Here is a 13,866-nt window from a genome sequence, read left to right as displayed (position 1 = left end):
TGATGCATAATTTGACACACAATCTCTAGCACTTCATCCCCATTGTAACACAAACCAAGGTAATGATTCCACATAAGGTCTTTAAACATGAAATTGATGTGAGTAGAACTGTATATTAGCTCCTACCTAAAGCATATGCTTGCTTGATGTCTTCTTTTTAAATCAATATTACGAACAGATAATGAGAAGCAGGGTTTAGTCCAAAGAATGAAGGAAAAGGTACCCTAATACACTGTTGGTGGGGATGTGAACGAGTGCACCCATTATGGAAGACAATATGAAGATTCCTCAGAAATTTGAAAATAAATCTAACATATAACCTAGCCATCTCACTCCTGAAAATTTACCCAAAGGAAATGAAATTAACATAGGAAAGAGTTATTTGTACCTTCATGTTTATTGCAACTCAATTCTCAATAGCTAGGATATAGAATTAACCCAGATGTCCATCAATTGAAGACTGGAAAAAGAAAATGTGGTATATTTATGTGATGGAATACTACTCAGCCACAAAAAATAATAAAATCTGGTCTTTTTCAATAAAATGGATGCAACTAGAGACCATTATGCTTAGTGAAACAAGTTAATCCCCAAGAGACAAATGTGATGTTTTCTTTAATATGTGATAGTTAATATAAAACACAAAAGTAAAATAAGATAAACCAAAATGGAATGATGAGAGGTTCACAGGAGCACAGAATAAAGTATAAGCAACAGGAAACAAAAGGGAAAATGTAATCAGAATTGAGGAGATCGATCACTTGTAGCTAATTTGTGAGGCTTCTTTGCTCATATCCTAATCAAGGACTCTACTTACAGTAATTATTGCACAGCAAAAGTTAGAAAAATGTGGAAAAAGTAAATTGGTTAGAAAAGTAGGAAAAATAATAGATTTGTTGATGAATTGGTAAAATATATTTTGGCTGAGTTACTAATTGATTTTGGCATCTTTCAAGAGCTTGCCTACATTGTGGAAATGTATTTGACTAGGAGAAAAGGATGAGAGCCTTAATAGCAATTTAAATATCATCCTATAATCCTTCTGAGCCAGACCTTAAGTACAGAATGATATTTAGCCCTATTGTGTTGATAGTGTACATGAAGGAGAGCCGAAGCACCACTGCAGTTTCCATTTATGAATTGTTTACTAAGTTAAAGAAAGGCCTTGAGTACCAATGTCAAGAAATATCCTTATTTGCACTAATATAGAATTCTATCCAGGATTATGTCACTTATGAACATAAATTACTCCATGTATTATACATTTTTACTTTATGTAGCTTGTTTGCATGAGTTTTCAAAGATTTAAGATTTTTGAATAATTATAAATAGCATAATGAAATTATTTAAATGATTTAAATGTTTAGGGCCGGCACCGAGGCTCACTTGGTTAATCCTCCGCCTGTGGCACCGGCATCCCATATGGGTGCCGGGTTCTAGTCCTGGTTGCTCCTCTTCCAGTCCAGCTCTCTGCTGTGGCCTGGGAAGGCAGTGGAGGATGGCCCAGGTGCTTGGGCCCCTGCACCAGCAAGGGAGACCAGGAGAAAGCACCTGGCTCCTGGCTTCAGATCCACGTAGATCCGGCCATAGCAGCCATTTGGGGGGTGAACCAACAGAAGGAAGACCTTTCTCTCTGTCTCTCTCTCTCACTGTCTAACTCTATCTGTCAAATAAAAGAAAAAAAAAGATTTAAATGTTTATGTTCTTATATATGATGCTATGCAATTAATTATGAGATAAATTGTTAAGGAAAAACTGCCATCATCCACACCATCACAATGAAGGTTCAAGAAACCTTTTCACTTAGCTTAAATTTTATTTATTTATTGGACAATCAGAGATACAGAGATGAGGACAGAGGAGAGAAACAGAGACAGAGATGGGGATTCAGATAGAGAGCTCCTATCTATTTGTTCACTCCTTAACTGCCCATGTTGGTCTAGACTAGAGCTGGGCAAAGTTGGGAATGGAAATAGTACAGGTATCCAACTACTTGAACCATGACCATTGCCTCCCTGGGTATGTCTTCATGGGAAACTGGAGTCAAGAATTGGAGCCAGATGTGGAACCCATCTTCTCCAATGTGAGACACAGGCATCCTAACCAGCATTTTAGCCACCAGGCCAAATGCCCACCCCTAGAAACTTTTTAACCTTTCCAAAGCAAAGTTCTATAAGCTTTCTTTTTTCCTATTCTAAAAATAGCTAATGGCAGAGTTGCTCTCTGTCTTTTCCCCTAAGGTCCCTTTAGATGAGCCACATTTTCAATGTCTTGTGATTATTGTTACAGCTTTTCAAGACCTTCAAGGTGATGTTGAATATTACACACTCTTCTGGAGTTCTGCTACCTCAAATGAATCACTCCAACTCCTGCGAGATGTCAACTCTCATGTCATTGGCCACTTAAATCCAAACACAGAGTATTGGATATTTCTCTCTGTCTTCAATGGAGTACACAGCATCCGCAGTGCGACACTGAATGCAACCACTTGCGATGGAGGTGAGTCCAGACTCTGAGGGATGCTGGACTTCAGAGATGTGAGTGAAATTGATTGATTCTTACTGAGGTTGAGATCAGTCATCCCTCCATTATGAAATTTCCGGTGTGGGTGGGAAGGGGGTTGGAACTAAAATGCTTAAGTGCTCGCTGTCGTCAAGTAGCAGATCAATAAGTGGTCCCATTGAGAGCAGCACAAGGCTCTCATAATGGGATATTAGCCCCATTTGTTCCTGTGCTTTTCAGTGTATGCTTAGTTTGGAGCTAGATTCACATCAATACATGGTGACATTTTGAAATTTTTCTCTAAGATTAGCTCTCAGAAACAGTATGCTTTTCAAAACAACAGTCAAGCATGGTTGGGGGGGAGGGTTCTGAGTCACCAGAAGTGGTAGGTGGAAGTTCATCCTCTGAAAAAAATTGCCAATGACTCATTTCCAAGCCAGTTAGCAAGGGGGAGGAAGCAAGGGAAGCAACTTGTGAATCTGAAATGTATTTGGAATGGTCTTTCTAATCTTTTTGGCTTTATAAAGTCTCATTATAAACATTATAATATCATTACCTCCCAAGCAAGTGTTCCAGGTCATTAGCAGAGCTCTTTAAGTGGGGAACCCATTTCCCTTTGTGGTGCCAAAGGTCAACACCTTTTGTTTATAAAATAGGATGAATCGCAAGGACAATATTTCAACTAGTTAAGATGGGTTCCTATGATAAAAATAGGTCTCCGCGTAGTTATTTCTGACATGCTTGAATAATTGTGTAATTTAACGCTAAGCAAGATTTTTTTCTAATGTTAGATTTCATCATTACCTATGGTAATCAACATTCAAAATCATTTACATAATGACAATATTGCATTATTGCTTCATATTGCTTGAGTTACAAGCTAGTAACATCAAATGATTTTTCACGTTCCACCAGCCTCAATGTATTTGAGTTTTATTTTTTGCTTAAGGAGCAAATTTTTTTCCTTCCCTCCCTGTCCCCGACCTGGGAGGTATGGAGTGAAGGGATGGGAAAAAAGACAAATAATAGGTATGTGTTAGTAATGCAGATGAGTGAATAATTTATCATCATATCCCACTGGTCACATAGTATTGAAGATTAGCACTATGCTGGTGATATAAAGCATTTCACTACCAATTCGTATGGTTTCTAACTGAGAGAATAATAAGCCAATTTACAGAGGACTACAGACTGTGATAACTTCATCAGAGGAAAGCCAGATAAGCAAGGAACCCTTTGCTAAACCTAAATACTAATCTGCATTTAGTTTAACAAGTGCTTTTTCAGAGCCAGCTGGAGTTTATTCAGTTTCTTCCTTTAATTCCAGAGCCTCAGGGCATGCCTCCTCCAGAGGTTGTCATCATCAACAGTACAGCTGTACGTGTCATCTGGACATCTCCTTCAAACCCAAATGGTGTTGTCACTGAGTATTCTGTCTATGTAAATAATCAGCTCTACAAGACTGGAATGGATGTGCCTGGGTCATTTATTCTGAGAGGCCTGTCTCCCTTCACTATCTATGACATTCAGGTTAGAACGTTGTTTTTTGATGGTTAAGCTTATGGATATGTTAAATAAAACATGCCAAGCCATGTCTCTAAGTGGAAACTTTCTGTCTTGGTTACAGATTATTTATTTGGTGGGCAAAGGGAGAGCAAAGATGGAAATTGATCAGAATTGAATCTGTTTGCTGTAGGCAAACACATGAGTCTCTGGAGAGAGGATAATGGTAATATGGAAAATAATGGTGGTGAGGATGGGGGTGACATTTTCACTGGTAAAATTAAGCTAATTACATATTCTAAATAAATCTTGCTGAGCAGTTTGCATTTTTCGAGGCCTTTCACTGATATCAAAACCAGAGTCAGCCTATGTATGTGAAGATGATTTTTCCATTCCCATTTCTGCTATTTGCTAATTTAGTATCTTCAGGGAGTTACAGAACCTCACTTGATGCCAAATTTCTCTTTGTAAGGCAATGGACTGGACAGCTTAAAACATTCTATCTGCTCCAGGACTTTGTGGTTCTAAATGCAACAGGAAACGTAAATGAAAAAATGATGGACAAAATATTAAAGCTGTTGTCTGAGAATGAGAGTAATACAAGTGCAATCACATCTAATCATCATTCAACAAATTTGCAACACCTCCCACCTATGTGAGAGCAGTTGTATTTACACTTCTTTGCCCTTGGATCTCTTTGACAACCTTTTGCGGCCAGTGCACTCTGCCCTGGAGAAATATGCAATTATGTGATAAATTAACACATCATTTTAGAAAGTGTATTGACCACCTGAATGCCAACTCAGAGATCTGTTCAGGGTCTATTGACCTGAAAGGTAGCAAAAAATATAGGGAATACTGGGGCATAGAAATCAAGGACTTGAATTCCTCCAGGAATTGAATCTCATTAGAATGCTAAGATATAGATAGGCTAAATGAGTGATAAAAGCAGTATTTCAAAAGCTCCAAATTTGTGGGGAAGGCAATTTAGTGAAATTTTAAATAAACTATACCACTTTTACAATTCATGACTACCATAACTAATTTTCAGAAAACATGAAGCACAGAACCTTTATTTGACTGTAGAAGCTCTTCATTGATTTTGTCCATTTAACAACCAAAGTTGTTTTCTCACATTTGAGGGTGAAATATACATGATCATGTGACTGCAAACAATTCTTAGGCACCCCTACTCTTGAATCATAGTCAAGAAAGCATATATTTTTTTGCTTCTTAATAAAAATATATATTTATAGTTGGCTTCCTAATAAAACATGTATGTTTACATGTACATGTCAATATACATACTTAATAAAGGAAAACCAGCATAGTGGTTATTTTTCATTGCATTCCATTTTTTTCCATTAACCTGCCTGAATTATCTTAGGATGAAACCTGTGTACTGATGTTTATGCTCCTGATTTTTATTGCATGTATTAAATTAGCTATAGGTCAAATTATAAAATAAAAATTGTGCTAAAATTAGAAATAGCTGTGTGGATAAGATTAGTATAGAAAGGTAATGGAGGATTTATTGTGTTTCCCTCTTTGGAGCCCATGTGGAGAAAACAGCCTGAGTTCTCAAAAGGCAGCTTATTCATTTGCTTTAGTAAAACCCAAAACAACCTGGAAGCAAAAACAGTGGCTGATGTGGAGCATATGTGCAGCTCAGCATTCTAACTTTGGAGCAAGAGTCGACACTTAGAATGTTTCAGGCTGGTCTGGGGGAAGGTTTCCCCATGCCTACTGGTTTGAGTCTATAGTGGGCTGCAGAGGGTGCAGCATGATCAGGTGGGGGAGGGGGCGAGGAAACAGACAAAATGCCACAGTAGAACCCACTGCTTGAATTTTATTGTTAGTGCTTGAGATGTTCTTATTTCTGATAACTATGATTTTGTGAAGCTATTTGAAGTCAGGGATTGCTACAGTTGATAGATCCTGTTGCATTTCTGGAAATTTGAATGTCAATTTTTTGGTAGTTTTTAATTATGTCAAAAATGATTTGACTTGATTTATAGTAATTATTAAATTGGGGTACCCAATACTTTACAGGTTCTCAATGCTAATCTTATCAGTAAAGCAACGGTTGATTTTAAGACACATATGCCCTCAAGTGTCTAACTTTTTCAGCAAAGGGCTTTATATATCCCTTTTAAAAATAAATAGTAGAGGCTTGCACTGTGGCTCACTTGGTTAATCCTCCGCCTGAGGCACCAGCATCCCATATGGGTGCCGGTTCTAGTCCCGGTTGCTCTTCTTCCAGTCCAGCTCTCTGCTGTGGCCCAGGAGAGCAGTGGAGGATGGCCCAAGTGCTTGGGCCCCTGTACCCACATAGAAGACCAGAAAGAAACACCTGGCTCCTGGCTTCAGATCACGCAGCGCTGGCTGTAGCGGCCATTTGGGGAGTGCACCAATGGAAGGAAGACCTTTGTCTCTCTCTCACTCACTGTCTACAACTCTACCTGTCAAATAAATAAATAAATACATAGTTGTTTTCATTTTTATTCAATGTAATATCTTTTAGTATAAATATAGTAAATTCTTATATTTATGTCCCATTCACATGTCATACATATAGTTACAACACTAGAAATATATAGTCTAATATATATATATAGTCTAATATAAATATATAGTCTAATACATAGACTTGAAATATTATGTTAGTAAGGAAGAAGAATGTTGTTACATTTCTCTAAAGTAGAGAGAAAAGCTTTCTGGAGAAATATTAAGTAATTTAATATTAAGTAATTTAATATTAAGTAATTTAAATCTTAAAGTTATGTTTAATATTTATACTAGAGGGCAATAAAGTGTGGTAAAGCCCAAATCAGATATCCTAAATCCTACCAGATCATCTTATTTCCTAATTTCTGTGTCCCCTCTGCTTGCAAACTTATTAAAATGAAATTGTAAAGAGTCCATAAAATTATTTGTATAATTACCCATCACAATATTTGATACATATTAGGTATATAATAAATTCATTGAATTGGTTCTGATGCTTTGGTATCATATAGTCTAGTATTTTCTAATACATATAAAGTTTATTGCCTCTAATTCTAATATATAGTTATATTTCAAGTTCATCTGCCTTTAGGTCATTTCACATTTAATTAGGCACACTCAGAATGAAGGGCCTTGATACTCTTTGAATATCTACTAAATATTCCCTTAAAAGATTACATGAGATCAAAAAATAAAACAAATCATAGAACCTAGAGTATTATGAACATATGTGTGCCTCAGCTCCCATTCAGGTGCAAGGTACACACTGCCCTAGGAATAAAATGGTGTATCTGCTAAATACAAGGAAAATGATACTTGTCTTTCTTCAAACAATATTATAAAATTCAGAGAACTACTTCAGTTCAAAGCTTGGAATCATTGTTCAAGAGTCATCAGCATCTAGCTCCCCTCCTCCATTTTTGTGTTAGATGGTGAAATTAAATTAGCACTGTAAAAAGTACAGCAGCTCTTTGGTTTATCCTTTCATTGAGAGCAGGACGATGTCACTTTTGTGATGTTCCACTAGCAGTCTTCTGAGTATTCATCTCTTCTCCCTCTTGCTGAATGTGTTCCTTTTGTGTTATAAATGCTTGATGAACCCCATTTCTAATCTTTAGTTATTCCACCCTCCTCAGTTTTTATTCAGAGTAGGTGGCAGAATTAAAGGGGTGAATGATGATTTTCTGCTGTGATTAAGGTAAAAATACAATTGCAGCTGGAACAAATGGATATAAAATAGCTCAGCCATATTGGAAGGCTTCTCTGGGCTTCATTTTTCTTCCATTAGACATTAGCATTTAGGCCATTTGTTGTAAAATGTCAAGACTTCCAGGCGATATCATCATTACACTCCTTGGTTATAGATCTAGAGAGCAGTATGCAGTGATAACCTATTATGCTTGCAAGCTGTCACTTGAGCATCTTCCATTCCTTGACTGTGCTCTGAGTAGATTAATATGGTTAGAACCAGAGACAAAATATCACCATTCTAATCACTACACCGTTGTCCTGAACCTGGTTCTGCACTCCGAGCTCATCACTCTGGAGTCAATTCACATCAAAAATGAATATTTATTAGATCCCAAGAGGCTATAGAGAAATATACAAGATTCATATGAAATGAGGGTAGGTGGGATTCAATCTATTGTCAGTCTTCATTTTGAAAACAGTTGGATTTATTGGTTTCTAAACTAATGTTTACAGGTTGAAGTCTGCACAAAGTATGCCTGTGTGAAAAGCAACGGAACTCAAATCACCACTGTAGAAGATACTCCAAGCAATATACTAGCACCCACAATTCGTAATATCACATCAAGGTACATGATTTTTTTTTCTGTCAGTTAATCTAAAGAACTCTGATCATCAGAAATGAAAATTTAAAAATGAATCCTCTCAGTGATGATGATCTCAATTCATAATTTGTTGTATTTGTAAAACAAATTTTTTATATTGTTTCTTAGGTGTGTTAGCCTTCACTGACATCCACTAACACTTAATCATCATTTTCCTGGTTGTCCAGACTTACTTCCCTAATGTACTCATCTTGAACAAATATTTGAAGGCACAAGAGTGTTCCCTTATTTAAATGTATTCCTTCATGAATCTTTTTGTGAAGCAAAATATCCTTTTAATTAGAATGACACTGCCTTCTAACAATCTCTTCGAAAATTTTTATTTATATATAACAGATTGCCTTATAGCTCAAGATAACTATAAAATAAATTGTGTTTTTGGATAACCATGACCACTTTTATCACCTTCCTAGTAGAATCCCTTTACACATTGGTATCCTTTGGTTGCTGAGAAATGACCATCATGTGAAAGTGATTTCCTTTATAGTTTAAAACAGGGTGATGATGATAATAATGATAATATTTAATTTAATTTCGAAAGCCAAAAGTGAAATAATTATTCATCCTCCTACATCAAGTTTAAGCTAGAGAAAGAAATCTAAGTGATCCTATATCATGCTTTTACCAGAGCCAAATTAATCACTCTTTACATACACACATAGAAACACACACACACACAAACACACACACACAGAGTAACTGAAGAAATCAACCCATTATAAAATGCTTCCATTCTGAAAGATTCTTCTATAATGTATTAAAACTTTTAGGTCTCTTAAAAATAAGCTCAAAAATACCTGTACTGATTTTAGCAATTAGTGAATAAAATAATTAGAAAAGCTCAAATAACTGGGTTCTTAGCTATTCCTGGCAAAAATCAAATTTTGTCTTCATCAGCATATATTCTATCAAACACATGATAGACACTGATCTAATTTTTGATGTGCAAATTAACTGATAATCTTCTCAATAGATTTCTCTTTAGCTACCCACAGGATTGCCTGCTGTGTAGGGGGATATGAAGTTTTGTGGCACCAGAGATCTTTCTGTGTTTTTTTCTTCCAGCACATATATTTATTAATACAGAAGGAAGAAAGTAATATAAAAGATTATAATGCATGATTCCAAATTTGCCAAGTTACATTTTCCCTAAATAACCATTTATAGAACAATGTGGAAAACACTACTGAAGTTTACAATGTGCAAGAATAGCTCGTAGAGAAAAACCCCAAACTCTACCCAGGGTTATCAGGGAAGGCATCATGAAATATATAATGTTTTGAATTCAGTCTTGAAAAACTCAAGGAAGAATTCTGGTTAGTGGATGAATGTTTTCAAATTCTTGTTAGTTGGGTCCTGTGCTGTGGCATAGTAGGTTAAAGCCCTGACCTGAAGCATCAGCATTCCATATGGGCGCTGGTTCTAGTCCTGGCTGCTCCTCTTCTGATCCATCTCTCTGCTATGGCCTGGGAAAGCAGTGGAAAATGGCCCAAGTCCTTGGATCCCTGCATACACATGGGAGACCTGGAAGAAGTTCCTGGCTCCTGGTTAGTGGATGAATGTTTTCAAATTCTTGTTAGTTGGGTCCTGTGCTGTGGCACAGTTTAGCTGGAATTCTAAAAAAGGTGATTGGAAGCTGGGGTCCCTTACTCTTACCTATGCATCCAGAGATCACTTTTTCTCCTCCAGATTAGAGATTTATCATCTGTAGAAACTGTACCCAGTACTTAGAAGTCAGGGCTGGGAGGCACAGGGCAGCTAAGATGAGAGGCTGAGGTGAGACAGTGGTTAAACAAGACCACAACCTGATGGGGGAACCCTTGGCTACTTTTTCTAACTCCGTTCCAAAAACCAAATAGACTGTCACAAATGCCTCTGGATAGGAAACTGAACATTCTTCACTGGACAAGAACAAATGAACCCAAATAAAATACCTCCAGATAATAGCATGTGGGGATCACCCAACAGGAAACTGTTTGGCACCTACTCAACCAGTGGTGAGTGGCGCCAATCCACAAGTCCCTCCCATCTTTAAGATTCTAGTTGTTTTCTTGGAAGATGGAAAGGTGAGTACATTCCTCTTAAAGAGAAAAAAGAGACTAAAATAAACAGAAGAAATGACTCTGTATCAGAGACAATGCCGGCCAAATAAAAGGAGTTCCCTATCCATAAAAGAGAAACAGAATAACTGAATAAAAAGGGTAATCAAAATGGGGAAAACCTCATGGAAACTGGAAGTACGAAAGCGGAATTGAAATTTTGAAAGAAAATTCAAAGGAATGTCTCTGAATGAGAGAAAGTCAAAAATGTGAAAAAAGAAAAAAAATGAAAATTATAAAATATCTGGGAAATCCAGTATTTGAAGAATTAGAATTCCATAAAGAGAGGACAGAATAAAAAGAATGGAGAAAATAGCCAAGGAAGATGCCAAGGAAATACCTCAGAACCAAATTAAAAGATTCTTCAGTGGCAGGCTTTTGGCACAGTGGCTAAGTTGCTACTTTGGGACACCCACAACCCATATCAGAGTGCCTGGGTTCAAGTCCCAGCTCTGCTCCCAATTCCAGCTTTCGGCTATCACCCACCCTGGGAGGCAGCAGGTGATGGCTCAAGTACTTGTGTCCCTGCCACACACGTGGGAGACCTGGATTGAGCTCCCTGCTCCCAGCTTTAGCCTAGCCCATCCCTGGCTATTGCAGGTATTTGGGGAAGCACACCAGTGTTGGCCTCTCAAATAAATAAAATTATTATTATTATTATTATTATTATTATTATTATTATTATTGACAGGCAGAGTAGACAGTGAGAGAGAGAGAGACAGAAAGAAAGGTCTTCCTTTTTGCTGTTGGTTCACCCTCCAATGGCTGACACGGCCGGCGCACTGCGCTGATCCGAAGGCAGGAGCCAGGTGCTTCTCCTGGTCTCCCGTGGGGTGCAGGGCCCAAGCACTTGGGCCATCCTCCACTGCACTCCCAGGCCATAGCAGAGAGCTGGCCTGGAAAAGGGGCAACTGGGATAGAATTCGTCGCCCCGACCGGGACTAAAACCTGGTGTGCTGGCGCCGCAAGGCAGAGAATTAGTCTGTTGAGCCACGGCACTGGCCTAATAAAATTATTTTTTAAACAAAGATATAAAGAAAGGGGAGAGAAATGGAAACTTACTCTATAACATTTGTTCTCGAAATTTAGCTTCCATTCTGATCTGCCTGCCAGTGTTTACTTTTCAGAGTTCTCACATCGCTACTTTTCTGTAATTTGTTCCACTCTTGGTTGTGATCAGTGGGAGAGAGACATGAGTTGTAATAGGCTCACTCCATAATAGCCAGCATAGTGAGTCCGTCTCCTCCAAATTTTTTTTATTTCAATGCCTTTGGCCACTTTCCTCCTCTGACCCTCCCAGTCAGAGAATATGATATAAATAATTTACAAAAAATATTGGCATGTAAAATCTTTCTTGTTTTAAAATGATCCATTGTAGCAGAGTGGCATTGTGCAAAGGCGAGGTTCTAACAAGCAGGTATAAACTGCCAAGCTATTTATCAAAATCACACCAACACCAAAGCACTTAGCCTCCTGTGTGCATGTTATTGTTTGTGTAATTTCATTATACTTCTGGCAATGTATACTTGTTAATTATGTTTCTATTTTGGTTTAAAAAATCTCTTTTGTATTAGCAACATGCAAAATCAAACATGAAATCCTTCTAGAAAATTATCAGTAGGCTTGATTTACTTCACTAGCATTTAAACATCATTTAGTTTCTAAGACACACATTTCTTAGATTCTTTGCTTGTTTTTGGTAACATGAAATAGTAAAATTTATCTCTCGGATATTTTACTAACATATGCAGATTGCATACCAGCCTGTTTGATTATATGCATAGGGTGCACCAACTCATCCTTGTCTTTAGCCATAATTTATGCCTTGCATTTCAGAACATTGTATGTAGTACTAGGGCTTATACATGTTGTTCCCATTATATATAAACCAAAGATGCCACAGCACACAAATGTAGAAAGATCAGGTGGACCCTTCTAGCTTTATCAGCTCCTTCTCCAGAAACAAACTCTGCTTCTGCTTTGCGTTTTCCTTGTCATATTATCATCAGCTGCTTCTATATCCCCAAAGAATACTAACTACTGATCGATAGCCCGGACATGTCTGGCCATGGCCTACACGTGCCCTGGTTAGTTCATTTATTTGCCTTGGTGGATTTGCTAGAGTGGAATTTAATCAATAGCTAATTCATTAATTCTGGTCCTTGAGAATGTAGAGACTGCGCTGGATGAAGATGGCTGGCTGACTCCAGCTTTGATTGAAATATGACTGACACCAAAGCTGACAGCTTCCCTGAGTACAGAGCTGTCTGTGAAGTTTACTTATTTAGTCTCCATAAGGGGAAATCTAAGAGAAGAACATAATCAAGAAAGAGGTTTTATTACATTACTGATAGTATTCCAAAATGAATGGTTTCCAGGCATGAGGCCTGGGGGGGAAGCAGAGAATGCAGATCATGTCTTTTATTGCCTTTAATTGGAACCATGGCAGTTTTTTCAGTTCCAAATCAGTTGGGCCTGTGTTATGTATGAGAGTTTGTGGTATAATGTTTTTGTAACACTCACAAATAATTGTTTTGCAATTTGCCTCAAGACACAGAATGACATCAGTGATATTTTTATATATCAAATTATGATAGCAGGATAAACTAAATTTCTGTAAATTAAGATGAACTCAGTAACATAATTCATAAAATACCCTATATTTTTAAATTACTTAACTTTGTATAGAGTATGGCACAAGAGGTCAGGACTTACATTTTTCCCTTTTTGGCTCACCAAGTTTAAAACCACAGGGCTCCTATTTTCAACACACTGACATTAGATGATCAGATCTCTTCTGTTCTTGCATTTCGCCTCCTGATTTTTTTTTCCAGTAAATGACAATTTAAACTGAAGTAATAATTTTGCAATTTTATTTTTTAAAAAGTTTAAGAGCATATTTTCTGTTTGTTTGTCTGAGTTAGTAGGGAATCCATTGTACTGTAGGTAGAATGACATATCACCTTTTTGTTTATCGTAGTCTAAGCTCACTCACTCCATCTCCAATATGGACAAGTGGAGACAATTCTTACTTTGAAACAGACTTTTCTGTTTACATTTTTAGAGCATAAAGCAAAATGAAAGATCTTTAAAGAACATGGGAAGAACTCCTGGCAGAGAATTTGGTGTACATTTAGTGTTATTGTGCAGATCCAGTGAATAGTCCTATGACCACCTTGGCTTTTAGGAAATATTGCTTTGGTGGCCAACAGGTTCTGGTTACCAAACTCGTCTATTGAAGGCAACCTTGCATAATGCGAAGCTCACTCTTGACTGCCATCTCTGTTTCCTCGCCTTCTCTTCTCTCCCAAACTCTTTCTACCTTCTCTTCCTCCTTAGGCCCTGAGGTGGCTTTGAGTGCTTCTCAGCACTTTCCCCTAATTCATTTTGATTTTGTTTGG

The 13,866-nt window shown here is 37.4% G+C and overlaps 1 protein-coding gene across 1 annotated transcript in view; it reads left to right on the top strand.

Annotated features, from left to right (window-relative positions):
• Positions 1 to 13,866, top strand: part of USH2A (usherin) — an 855,126-nt gene that overhangs the window by 626,966 nt on the left and 214,294 nt on the right. The window contains exons 44-46 of the mRNA XM_062211324.1: positions 2,290 to 2,499; positions 3,830 to 4,032; positions 8,218 to 8,330. Coding sequence (XP_062067308.1) covers positions 2,290 to 2,499; positions 3,830 to 4,032; positions 8,218 to 8,330 — 526 coding nt within the window. The remainder of the gene's footprint in view (positions 1 to 2,289; positions 2,500 to 3,829; positions 4,033 to 8,217; positions 8,331 to 13,866) is intronic.

This window comes from Lepus europaeus, chromosome 14, assembly GCF_033115175.1.
Source record: "Lepus europaeus isolate LE1 chromosome 14, mLepTim1.pri, whole genome shotgun sequence".
NCBI classification, from domain to species: Eukaryota; Metazoa; Chordata; class Mammalia; order Lagomorpha; family Leporidae; genus Lepus; species Lepus europaeus.
The sequence above is the reverse complement of the archived record's forward strand: the minus strand, read 5'-3'. Positions and strand labels throughout refer to the sequence as shown.